Raw genomic sequence first — 13,416 nt, forward strand, 5'->3', positions numbered from 1 at the left:
TTCGTTCACGTTCGCTATGAAGCGGTACATGTGGAAATTTCCCTATGTTGACCAAAGCTGAATTCATTCAATAGATTTTGCTGTTTGATAAGAAAATAAGGTTTTCTTTCTCTCTCTTCTTATGCAAACTACTACATATTTTGCCTCTATACTCATTAGCATTACTTTACCCTTTTTAGTGTTTATCTTCAAATCATAGTTACTTTCCATCTTCTCAAGGTCATTACAGAAAGCTGTCAACTCTTTCAACCTCTCCTCTTACAAGCATATCGAAAGATTTAGGGAACATCTTCTACGCACCTGCAGCCTTGACCCCAAATGACATTTTTCTCCACATCTGCGTCCACCTCCCTTTCTGGTAGTGGATATCTTGAATGTATTCCTTCAATCTCAATTGCACCTTATCTAAGTCTTTTTAAAATACGCCATTAACATCCCCAATTTCCTGCCTGCAACCTCCTTTAGACTTATCTTCTATTCTTTACTGCCCATTATAATAGTGTCTGACTTTTCAAGCCATTTCTTTACATTCGCCTTCCAGCTATTTCTCCCTTGCCTTATTAGTTTCCATTTTCAGCTCATCCTTTACCCTTCTATATGATTTCCCTCCTTCCTCAGTGCTCTGCTTATATTTCCTCCATTTTTTCTATGAATTCTGGTGTTATCCAAGGCTTTCTTCTATTCTTTTCTTCAGTGCCTCCCATATCCTACTTTAGTTTCTTTCTATTTCCTATTTCTACCGCTACTCAATACTTTCTTATTTCAATGTTTCTTCGTTTCTTCTGTATCGAATTTCTATTATTGTATCCATACCTTTTAACCTTTCTGCCAGTATAAACTCTATCTGCCTGCGGTACACCACCCGATGCTTAGCCTTCTTTTATGTTGTTTAAACGACGTGTTGCAAGCAATCAAACACCCCCCCCTCCCCTCTCTCGTTGTTTATCCCTGCTCCAAACTGTCCCATCTCTTCGTCAATGCTGCCTTCCTCTACTACAGCATTCCAAACCTCCAACAAAATCCTGCAATTGCCCTTCGTCGCTCAGAATGCTTTTAATTCTTCCATAAATCTTTTTTACCTCCTCGTGATCAGTGGTAGGCATATAAACCAGAATGCGCAGTACATTACCTGGGACTTGCCTCAATTCCATCGCCCTTATCTCCTTCAAATATGGCCTTTTAGACAGATTTAACCATTTCTTCTCTTTAGAATTAAAAAAGTTTTTTTTCCAATTTGTATTTCGTTCAGGATATTGCCGCTTCATAGTGAACTTGAACAAATATATGCCTGGCGATAACCAGCGATTACAAAAGCGTATTGCGGAAAGCGAGTGCGGTCGCCACGATCTCTTGGGACCTAAAAGTTTCGTTACGTTGTGTTTAAATCCATGCACGTGACAGAAATACAGGTTTACTATTCGTTTAAAAGGGTACGCTAGTCGAGGTCGTCTCGTCCAGAAAATAAGGTCCGTCTCGCTATTTCTACCGGGCTAGATTTAAATAGATTTAAATAGCTGGTTTTCACGAGCGACCTTGTATTCATTTGAACGCTAACCATCTAATCTTTTTTGTTGCTATATCAGAATAGCTAAGTTATAGTAAATAAACTGTTCATTTATTTCTATGAACCTGATACATCAATTTCTCTTCATTAGGAGGACACAACATTGGTGCTCTTGGTTCCTCGTTCGTTGACCTCACCTGGGCATTCATCAAACACAACGACGTGGCCGCCACGAAAGAAATCAAAGGTTACGCATTCTTTCGTTTTCGTGGAACCCGTCTTTTTTTTTTTTCTTTTTTTTTGCCCTAATTTACAATAACTGTTCCAAACCTAACGCTATACGAAGGAAGTTAATGATCCATATCGATCCGACAATATCAATTATTTTTCGACTAAGTATGGTTTGCTGAAGGGGAATTTTAGGCAGTTGTATGTGTCGTTTGGTTAAACGCAGTTGTAATTTTGTGTTTCGAATAGCTACCGTGGCTGCTTCGATAATTACTCAGGTAATGATTATTACTTTTGTCTTTCGTTTATTGCAGTAATTATATGATTCTGTTAGATCATTTGCCAAATTAAAGGCATTCTACACATACATTAGGTACATACGAGTACAGCATGGGTATTGTCATTGCTTTGCAAATACCGATTGTTGTCGTACATATTATTTTGCGATCATACTGAGACTCTTCTGAGAGGCCAACTGGTAACGTTTTCATACAAAGCTGACATGTCATGACCAGAGCAACTAAACCACTACTCGATGTGAGATATTTGGACTGGCCACCCAATATCCAAACTTATGTGAATTTATTATAATGTTTAATGATGGTTTTTTTATTTATTAATTCTTTAGGAATTCCAAGGGAGCCTATGATTCGACATTGTATTTATTTACTTGACAACTTCATGTCATTACAGACAACTAATTTTGCTATAAAGTTTAATATTAATTTGTGGGCTGGTTTTTTTCTTGGTCAGTTCTTTTTTTCCCAGCCTATTTTTATACTTACACTCGGTAAACTACCATTTCCTAAATTTAATCTTGCAATGCAGTTAGATTACGTAGCGTTGTCTAGACGATCATATGCCATGGTGTTCAGTTAGTTTCGGAGGGAAAGTTTTGAATTTAAATCTTGAGTTGGGCAGCCTCTCGGGGTTAGCCTCGGTAGGTCAGAAACAGAGCATTTTTAAGGACATTATTATGTACCTGTCACAATTCATAGTAATAACTAAAGTGGAAAGGTCCGTCTATTTCCATTACGACTTGCCTTGATTATGACTATAGCCCAAATTCATATGCAAGCTTTAGAATCGCATTAAGGTTGTTGAAAGATGTCCATTTCCTCTCGGTCGCTAGATAAATTGCGTTCTAACGTTGATTTCTCTTCCCCATTACATAACTGAAAGCAACTTTCAACAATGTCCGGTTTACAACCGAACCGAGAACCGAACTCCATTTGGAGATTAACGTATCTAATAATCGACTTAACTTACGTAACATAGTCCATTTTATAAAATTTCCCCAATTCAACTTCTCGGCGTCGATAAAGTCCATCTGGGAAAAAGGAACGAGCAAACGTATAAAAGGATTAACAGTGACAAAACGCTTGCGAAGCCCTAATGAAAGGGGTGGGTACCGCGAGCGGGAAAGAAAACTAGTTCAGTTCTTCTGCAACCGAGCAAAACTTGATTATTTTTAATTGCAATTTTAATTAAAGTACACGGTTCTAACAGTGTAGACGTAATTTAAATTGTAGTTTTAACTATCTCACTCCCAAGGTGTATTTGTTTGTTACACGAGTCCACAATTTATTCTCATCGGATTATAAACACTCGACCCTTCGCGTCGCCCTTTAAAAATCCATAAAGATACAATTCGTACTTTAATTCAATTTCCTAACTCACTAAATCAAAATTTAATTTCAGTCTACCAAACGAAGCAGAGATAAACGGTTCTTGAGATTTAGCGTCTCGATAACATCTAAATTGAGACGAGGCTATTTACTATACCATTCTTTGAAGATAGGTGTACGTACCACAATTCCTTTAATGCCCAGACGTTACAAATTAAATTCGTATTTCCTTCGGGCGCTCGTGTGTATGCGGATAGGGGTGGATCATAAATTATGTCCCGGTTAATATCAAGGAAAAAGAGCGAATGATAAATCATTATTTAGTTAAAAGGTTAGTTTGCTTTTCTCGGTCATGAATTAAATTACTTTTTAAATATGGAGTTAACCGGGTATTGAGATAATGAAGGTCGTAAATTTTCACTGGCGTCACCGTCAGTACATGGGCCTGAATTTTCCAGTTGTGAATAGTCGTACGTAATTAATGATAGGATTTACTGGGTTTTGAATACGATAAGAGATGAGTATTACAAATATTAAATGCTAAAAAGAAAATGCTCTTAAAAAATCTACGCAAGTTTTAATAACACACAATTAAATGAAAAATTCAATCAACTATTTTGTCTGATTCAGATTCGGTCAGTTGTAATTCAAAGTTGATGAACATTGTGACAGTTGAAAAATGAAGGAGACTTCAACTGATATGTTGCTTTCTCATATAAGCAAATTTGGTAAATAATTGCTCAGCATTTGACACTTTTTCTGCTGATCAACTTTCATCAATTAAATTACTCATTGGTGGAATTTCAGTTGCTAACAGTCAAGTATTTAATGACATTACTTTTGGATCACTTCTCTTTCACAAGCTTCAATTTACTAAACCATCCGCTCAGATCAATGATTCTGTTCGAGGATGAAAGTCCAGAGCCGTCTGTTATATCGACAGACAGTGAGACCACTATGGAACGCCAATTTACTATTTATTAACTGCATTTTAAGTATAGCATTTTAATTGGTTACGTTTATATGCCATTGTAATAAAATGGTTTTGTTAAATTAAAATCCACATTTTCTTGGAGTACGATAGTAATTTAAATAGTTTCCTTTGTAACATGTCACAAAATAACGACGTTTATATGACGAATCCCGTAGCACCACTTCAGTTTTTAATGCCTGTAAATACTATAAATTGCATTTAAAATGCGATAGGTTTATTTTGAATGCTTTTTCTTTGCGATCATCTACATCACAAACCTATTTAAATGCTGGTGTGTACAAGATGCGTTTTACTATTTATTATACATTTATAACGTATACCAAAATATTTAAATAACAATTGAATTGTTACCAACAAATTAAACATGTCAAAAAAATGTTAGCCAAATGTATGCAAATGTAGGAAATGTTAATATGGATTTTAGCGTTTGAATCCTAAAACACTACAAGATGACAGAGATGAATATTAAACATTGCCAATTTAATTGTCATGCATCAAAATAAATAGCAATTTCTATAAAAGATTTAAACACATAACGCATTTATTTGGAACTGTCCAGCTATACCAGAAGTGAAATACATTTGCTGCTGTGTGTAATTGAATTGATATTAAATAAAATTGAGTCGAGTATATTTGCATCCAAAAAAAATGTAAACCATTCTCATGCGTATATCAAATTAAATCGCATGCATTCAAATCCGTATATATGCACTTTAAGAACAAACGTTATTCACGTATTGGATTAAAATAGATACCCGTTGCGATATTACCAATGGAAATAAAATTATTCGTAAGGTATGGCATAAAAATTAAATCGAAGTTTAAGATGTAGCATTGAATTCCAATGTATTTAATAGTGCATCTTTTAATTCAAATGAACGTCGAATTATTTTGTGAATCATTTCTATGCGATACACCGCATTAAAATAAAGCGCATTTTAAGTGTGCTTATACATACAATGGAAATTCGGTCTGCATAAAATGTATCGCATAAGAATGAGACACAAATTTAATGTATCAAATGGAAATGGTATGAATGAAAATTACTCTGCATGCAAATGCGCAGTTACGTTAGAGAAGGAAAGTAGCCGTAGGTCTTAGGTATGTTTTATTTGCGGTTGCGCAAAAACAAAACAGCTGTTATTGATTGTTACTTACATCGAACGTGTAAATGGATTAATTAATACGTTCATCAATTTTGAGAAGGCAAGGGATTTATTGGGTTATTTTCTGTCGGTCACACGTGACCTTTACAGTTTTTACGTACATATTCGGTAAGTCCAATTTTACGATTCCTTTTATGATAACAGTAAACAATGAATGTAGGATTTGCACCTGCTGCGCAATATTGTTTAATATAAAGCAAGAAAAAGGCCGATGGAAATCGAAAGATGTGCAAGAGGCGCCGGGTCCCCTTAACAATAAATTGGAGGTGTACGCTGTCGCTATAAAAATAGGTAATCTCAAATTTCACTTATTCTTACCTGCAATGCAAATTGAGTGAACAGTTACAGGTTCGTGGGAATTAATAATGGATAAAGAGTCCAGAGATAAACCGTTAATGGAACGAAGCTCATGTTCTACGACTCTTGTAAGGAACAAGCACATCGACAAGTTGATGCTCCTTCGTAATGGAAATTGTGTCGAGTTCAATCGTGATATATCTACTAACACGATAAGTTAAATATGTAATCTCCATTGAATGAGAGATTTGTATATTTACAAGATGCTAATACATGTACCTGTGTAGAAACACGAGCATGTGAGACATTGTTAGACACGTATCTCGTTCTGTTTGATGGGTGCACCGTAGTATGTAAACGATGACGTCGCTAACAAAGTTACACAAAGATTGTCAAAAAAAATTTGTATCCTGATAATTAAATGATTATCCTATTCGTCATCTGGAAGCGTTTATTTCAAAAGTGAACCACACACCGAGAAATGTAACTTCCCTACATACCAAAAGGCAGATTGAAAGAGAAGTCCTCGCAGGGATGATAGAAGCGTAGTTCCTCTTAACCCTTCAGTGGTGACGCACGGTCTCTCAGACCGACGAAAAGTATTTTTCAAATTTTTATAAAAACGATGCAGCGCATGGCACTGCTAGTTCTGCTAGCTTAATATTTTGCGTGTCTGAGACCAGACGAACAACTTGATGAAGCAAGCCGTTCTTTGACAATTTAGTGCCGTGAGTAATTGGCCGCTTTCCGGTGCATTGATGCTACGAAAATTCTAGTCAGCGCAGCATTGCAACGCGCATCCCCCCATAAGCTTAGTATTGTGTATAATTCAATTTAGTTATGTTCAGTGGCGGTCCCAGGGGGCCCGGCCCCCCCCCCCTATTGTTCATTTTTTTCATCAGATTTATTCTTTTCCGTGTTGGGACAAAGTTCGGGTTTGGGCCCCTCCCTTTACCAAATCCTGGGACCGCTACTGTCAGTGGCGGTCCCAGGGGGGGGCCACGGGCCCCCTCATTCATTTTTTTCATTAGATTTCTTTCATTTTTTTCCATGTTGGGGCAAAGTTCGGGTTTGAGCCCCTCCCTTTACCAAATCCTGGGACCGCTACTGGTTATGTTACAAGAATAAAATTTATTTTTCGATTTATATGCCTTTATTTATTGACTGTACTTTTTCCTTTATTTTAAGCCAAGTTACATGCGTAGTAACTATACGAAATCAAGCCAAAATCAAATTCGGTCTCTCAGACCGAGGTCACCACTGGTGTTCCAAAATTTCACGTCACCACTGCAGGGTTAAAAACCCCTGTTAAAGTTTTTCTAGAAATGCTCCAGAATTTGAGAAATAAATTTTTAAAGTTGACCACGCACATACTTCTAAATAGAACACCTAACTTTGACATCGCATTAAAGAAGTTACAGAGAGGTTGGAAGAAAACCCCCTATAGGGGTGATAGAAGGGATGTTCCCCTTTAAAACCCATGTTACAGTTTTTCTAGAAGTGCCCCAGAATTTGAGAAATTAATTTTTAAATTTGACCTTGCACGTACTTGTAAATAGAACACCTAATTTTGACATCGCATTAAAGAAGTTACAGAGAGGTTGGAAGAAAACCCCCTGTAGGGGTGATAGAAGGGATGTTCCTCCTTTAACACCCTGCTCGCAGTTTTTCTGGAAGTGCCCTATCATTCGAGAACTTATGAGTGTGTTTGTTCATTCTTTTAAATGTGAACGTTGTGATTTAGGTAATTTTTGCTGTGCATGCGTGAGTTGTGGTTATGAAGCCGATTTTGCGTGATGATTGATGTCATTCACTTGAAAATGTTCGTTTAATTTTCGGTGAAGTCCCAGACTATAATATAGGAAACCACGATCACTGCTTTTTTCATTCCATAAGAATCTCTCTTTTTGGTTATGTTATTGTGATCCTGTATATTGTACCTATAACGGTAGACAACTGCTATTTGCATTGCATGTAAGTGCACGTGCACGGCGTAGTAGTTACTGTTATGGAGGTGGTTATTGACAGTGGATCTATTACCTACTTAAAACCTTATATCTATCTGTATGTACGTGTGCGTTTACAATGAACGTATACAAAAATTCTTTTAAATGTGAACTTTGTGCTTTCTGTAATTTTTATTGCGCATGCGGGAGCTGTGGTTATGAACCCGATCTTGGCGGGCTAACGCCAACTTCAAAACACACCGGAATATTTGACCATATTCTGTAGTGAGGGAATGCCAAACTAACATGGCTGCCTATTTGAATATTCTCGCTTAAGTTTCCCGCGAGAATCTGTCACTCGGGGGCCACTCCGAGTGCACTAAGATCGTGATCGTCATGTAGGACACCTACGTTGTGTAATAACTGGGTTCTCAGCAGGCACTGAGGGTGTTTTATGGATAAGGAACACCAAAAGTAAAAATAAATAGCTGATTAAGTTTATATTGAATCTAATACCAATACGATTACAGAGTGACCCGCATAATTGTTTTTAGCGGCGCCCCTGCAGAGGGTATTAGGTGGTTCTATACTACTCCGGCATTTACCTTACGAATTGGAAAACTGCAGGAAAACCTAATTCGGAGTAGTCCTATAATAAACATCTAATGTACAGCACTTTTGAGCCCCCTCGAAACCGGGGTAAATACTATACAAACACGCTATGAGTAACCAAAATGGAATCGAGACATTCTCCAGGTATTACAACACATCATCAGGCAAAACTAAGAAGTGTTAAATATACCTCGACGGCCGGGAGGATTACCCAGGCCCTGTAGACATGGGCTAAAGTTGTTGGGTTCGGAACGAGTGAAAATGTTAGTGTTAGGTTCACCAAGGCCCGTATAAACTTGAATAACTCGATCCCCTCTAAACAAGCACACTTCCCTCTTGATTACTCCAGTCCCAAATAAGCAAATATAATGAAATGCAATGAAATAATCGAGAGTGACTAAAAAGCACAATACGCAAATATGTACACATGCAAGTATGTACAGCACAGATACAGCCCTACCGACAATGAAACATGACTGCCAATACCAACAAAGGTTACACATTAAGAGGTACAAGTGATTGAATCCAGTAAGTACATAAGTAAAGAGTTACAATCTACATTCAAGTTATGCACATTTATAGATTAATTGAATAAAGCAAATACCTCACCTGATACAAAAAAGCAAAAGGACACAGTTAAGGTATAACAAAATATTTCAAGACAAGCCGTACTTTACACTTCAGCCGGTTACAAGACAAAGACCATGAACACACATGTCAAATCCTATTTATTGAACAACCCAAGCCATTCGGTAATTTGATCTGCTAATACCCCTAAAAACCTCCCGAAAAAAAATTCTCAAAAGAAGGATTTGCGTAAATCGCAACATTCCTACACTCAAAATGTGCGATTCTCCCATAAGCTCAATAATAAATTTGGGAAAAATGGCGGAAATGAGCATATGGCCACACTGTCTTTATAGAGTCACTGTAATATGGGCACCGACAGCATAATACCTATTGGGCATTTACGAAAACTGGAGCGGTAGATCCACGATGGAAAATGTCGGTAAACATTTGATGATGACTGATGAGATGCGGTAACTTTGGTGCATGCCTGTTTATAGAACAATGCTTTTGTCATGTGTAAATGTAGCGCATAAATTTATAAACATATAGAGTAGGAAACAAAGATAGTTCCACAAACAGAACACCCTTCCCCATGTCAAAGGGTGCTGATAAATTATTAAACACAATGGAATAAGTTTCAATCTATAAAATGAACTAAAAATGCCGAAAATTACGATTTTTAGAAATAAACAGATATAGTTTCATCTGTCAAATCGCTACAGCGTTGCCGTCGTGACACACTAATTATCTTAAATTTTCTTATTAGGCCGTTTAATTTCAACTTATAATAGTTTGTTTTTCACCACCTTTATAAATATTTAAAAATCCATTTAGATCCTTTCTATATATCTATTATTAATATTAATTAAAAAATGGTTTCGCGAAATGTGACAAGTTCGCTTCCTGCAATATTTACAAACACGACGAGATTATGGCGCGTTTTGATAAGCATCAAGGCATCGCTATCTTTATTTCTTACTCTGAGATAAACAGCATATACCTACAAGGCTACATTAGCATATACTTTTACTACCATGAAAGTGTTTCGTAAGATCTAAGGTTTCGAATATAACAAAAAATGTACACAACGGAAGTCCTCTTGATAATTATTGAAGGAAAGCCAAAAAGATTGCAAAGTGAGGTTACAACTCTTGCACCTTTTTTTAGTGGCGCCGCGCGTGGACCAACCAGATGAATACACTCCAATTAGTGATCCATTTCGTTAATGTGATCGGTACATATGGTAATAAAAGAACACTGTAAAATAATTACCTATCACATTTTCGAACGCTACGGTATATATACCGGGATCTAAAGCTCCAATTTTTGTAAATGCCTCATAAATATATTACACCAATAGGCCTTCTAACCACCTCCATAACAGTGGCTACTAAGCCGTGGACTTGAATTTGGTTGGAAGTGGCTGACAAATAGAAATTACCGTTAACAGGTACAATACACAGGACCACAAAAACTTATAACCAAAACGAAAAATTATGAAATGAATAAATTAGTAATCGTGGTTTAATATACTATTTAATCTGAAGACTTCGCCGAAAATAAATTACCAAACCTGTCGGCTGTCATGTGATTTAAGCTGAATTTATAGTTCCGTACCCGCAACACCGTACCGTAACGTTTGGAATTACTTGTTGCGCGTGAACCAGAGACATGGAGATGTCTCTGGCGTGAACATTTATAGTTCCCGTTTACGTTGCGTTAGAACGGTTACGGTACGTAGGAAATGCCCAAATCTATTCCTTACGGTAAATCGCGCTAACGCGCCTGTCTTCGATAGTACTCGGATAATTCAAACAGTTGAGTTTATCCGGACGTTCGTTTCGTTTATTTACAGTAATTATTGACACTTTGTTGGTTATTATTATTTTGAAATGCACGTTACTCTTACTGACAGATGACATACAATGGCAGATAAATACGCAAGCTCATCTCTTACCACTACGGTAACTATAAATCGCATAATTTTCGTTAACGTCAGATTTTACGGTTCCGTTCTTACGGCTACGGAACTATAAAGCCGGATCCGGCTTTAATGTGAATAACTGCAACAATTACACAAAATCGGCTTCATAACCACAGCTCCCGCATGAGCAAAACAGATGACCAAAATCACAACGTTCACATTTAAAAGAATGACCAAAATACCCTTAATCATTAAGTTCTCGAATTTTAGGGCACTTCCAGAAAAACCGCGAGCAGGGTGTTAAAGAGGAACATCCCTTCTATCGCCCCTATAGGGGATTTTCTTCTAACCTCTCTGTAACTTCTTTAATGCGATGTCAAAGTTAGGTGTTCTATTTAGAAATGTGCTAGGTCAAAAAAATTAATTTCTCAAATTCTGGAGCACTTCTAGAAAAACTTTAACAGGGGTTTTTAAGAGGAACTACGCTTCTATCATCCCTGCGAGGACTTCTCTTTCAATCTGCCTTTTGGTATGTAGGGAAGTTACATTTCTCGATGTGTGGTTCACTTTTGAAATAAACGCTTCCAGATGACGAATAGGATAATCGTTTAATTATCAGGATACAAATTTTGTTGACAATATTTGTGTAACTTTGTTAGCGAATGACACGTCTTCGTTTACATACTACGGTGCACCCATCAAACAGAACGAGATACGTGTCTAACAATGTCTCACGTGCTCGTGTTTCTACACAGGTACATGTATTAGCATCTTGTAAATATACAAATCTCTCATTCAATGGAGATTACATATTTAACTAATCGTGTTAGTAGATATATCACGATTGAACTCGACATAATTTCCATTACGAAGGAGCATCAACTTGTCGATGTGCTTGTTCCTTACAAGAGTCGTAGAACATGAGCTTCGTTCCATTAACACGGTTTATCTCTGGACTCTTTATCCATTATTAATTCCCACGAACCTGTAACTGTTCACTCAATTTGCATTACAGGTAAGAATAAGTGAAATTTGAGATTACCTATTTTTATAGCGACAGCGTACACCTCCAATTTATTGTTAAGGGGACCCGGCGCCTCTTGCACATCTTTCGATTTCCATCGGCCTTTTTCTTGCTTTATATTAAACAATATTGCGCAGCAGGTGCAAATCCTACATTCATTGTTTACTGTTATCATAAAAGGAATCGTAAAATTGGACTTACCGAATATGTACGTAAAAACTGTAAAGGTCACGTGTGACCGACGTAAATAACCCAATAAATCGCTTGCCTTCTCAAAATTGATGAACGTATAAATAATCCATTTATACGTTCGATGTAAGTAACAATCAATAACAGCTGTTTTGTTTTTGCGCAACCGCAAATAAAACGTACCTAAGACCTACGGCTACTTTCCTTCTCTAACGTAACTGCGCATTTGCATGCAGAGTAATTTTCATTCATACCATTTCCATTTGATACATTAAATTTGTGTCTCATTCTTATGCGATACATTTTATGCAGACCGAATTTCCATTGTATGTATAAGCACACTTAAAATGCGCTGTATTTTAATGCGGTGTATCGCATAGAAATGATTCACAAAATAATTCGACGTTCATTTTAATTAAAAGATGCACTATTAAATTCATTGGAATTCAATGCTACATCTTAAACTTCGATTTAATTTTTATGCCATACCTTACGAATAATTTCATTTCCATAGGTAATGTCGCAACGGGTATCTATTTTAATCCCATACGTGAATAAAGTTTGTTCTTTAAAGTGCATATATACGAATTTCAATGCATGCGATTTAATTTGATATACGCATGAGAATGGTTTACATTTTTTTTGGATGCAAACATACTCGACTCAATTTTATTTAATATCAATTCAATTACACACAGCAGCAAATGTATTTCACTTCTGATATAGCTGGACAGTTCCAAATAAATGCCTTATGTGTTTAAATCTTTTATAGAAATTGCTATTTATTTTGATGCATGACAATTAAATTGGCAATGTTTAATATTCATCTCTGTCATCTTGTAGTGTTTTAGGATTCAAACGCTGAAATCCATATTAACATTTCTTACATTTGCATACATTTGGCTAACATTTTTTTGAGATGTTGAATTTGTTGGTAACAATTCAATTGTTATTTAAATATCTTCATATACGTTATAAATGTATAATAAATAGTAAAACGGCGCACCATACCTGCCGGTATCATTTCAAGTTATCAAGTTCATTTCGGACAGCGCCATTACATTCTTTAGACAAGAAGAATTTTTATAGTTCATTTAAGTATGTCCTAGTCTTAGCGCCTATATGGGATTGATTCCATTCAGGAAAAAACTGTACAATAATTTATTCTGTATAGATACAAACGTTTCATACTTAATTCTCCGTTTGACCTACGTTTATCTAGGGACTATGGCTCAATAGAAATTACGCAAGTACTTATAAAAGCATTTCAGAAAAATTCGATACTGTACCTAGTCACTGCACTTCGTAAAATAGTAGACCTAGCCTATTTAGCC

At 36.5% G+C, this 13,416-nt stretch overlaps 1 protein-coding gene and 1 long non-coding RNA gene across 3 annotated transcripts; one reads left to right on the forward strand and one right to left on the reverse strand.

Annotated features, from left to right (window-relative positions):
* Positions 1-5,375: 5,375 nt before the first annotated feature.
* LOC116182560 lies at positions 5,376-6,718 on the forward strand. The gene is made up of 4 exons (XM_031503092.1): positions 5,376-5,384; positions 5,456-5,628; positions 5,681-5,811; positions 5,863-6,718. Exons 1-4 carry the CDS (start codon positions 5,376-5,378, stop codon positions 6,036-6,038), a joined length of 489 nt encoding a protein of 162 aa, XP_031358952.1. The 3' UTR covers positions 6,039-6,718.
* Positions 6,719-11,458: 4,740 nt separating this feature from the next.
* LOC116182564 lies at positions 11,459-12,619 on the reverse strand. 2 transcript variants are annotated; one of them, XR_004147561.1, is made up of 3 exons: positions 12,095-12,607; positions 11,912-12,042; positions 11,459-11,860 (listed from the first exon to the last, which is right to left on the reverse strand). It is a non-coding gene; the product is annotated as an uncharacterized LOC116182564 (long non-coding RNA). The 2 variants fall into 2 exon arrangements; XR_004147560.1 differs by having other exon boundaries at positions 11,459-12,042; positions 12,095-12,619.
* Positions 12,620-13,416: the final 797 nt, after the last annotated feature.

The sequence above is a fragment of the Photinus pyralis genome, unplaced genomic scaffold (assembly GCF_008802855.1).
Source record: "Photinus pyralis isolate 1611_PpyrPB1 unplaced genomic scaffold, Ppyr1.3 Ppyr1.4_unclustered_Scaffold5923, whole genome shotgun sequence".
Taxonomy (NCBI): Eukaryota; Metazoa; Arthropoda; class Insecta; order Coleoptera; family Lampyridae; genus Photinus; species Photinus pyralis.

Bases quoted from the DNA above. Each gene is read 5' to 3' on its own strand.
- LOC116182560 (XM_031503092.1), top strand. The intron at 5,629-5,680 runs GTAAGTCCAATT...CAATGAATGTAG, and splicing joins AGTTTTTACGTACATATTCG to GATTTGCACCTGCTGCGCAA. The intron at 5,812-5,862 runs GTAATCTCAAAT...TTGAGTGAACAG, and splicing joins CGCTGTCGCTATAAAAATAG to TTACAGGTTCGTGGGAATTA.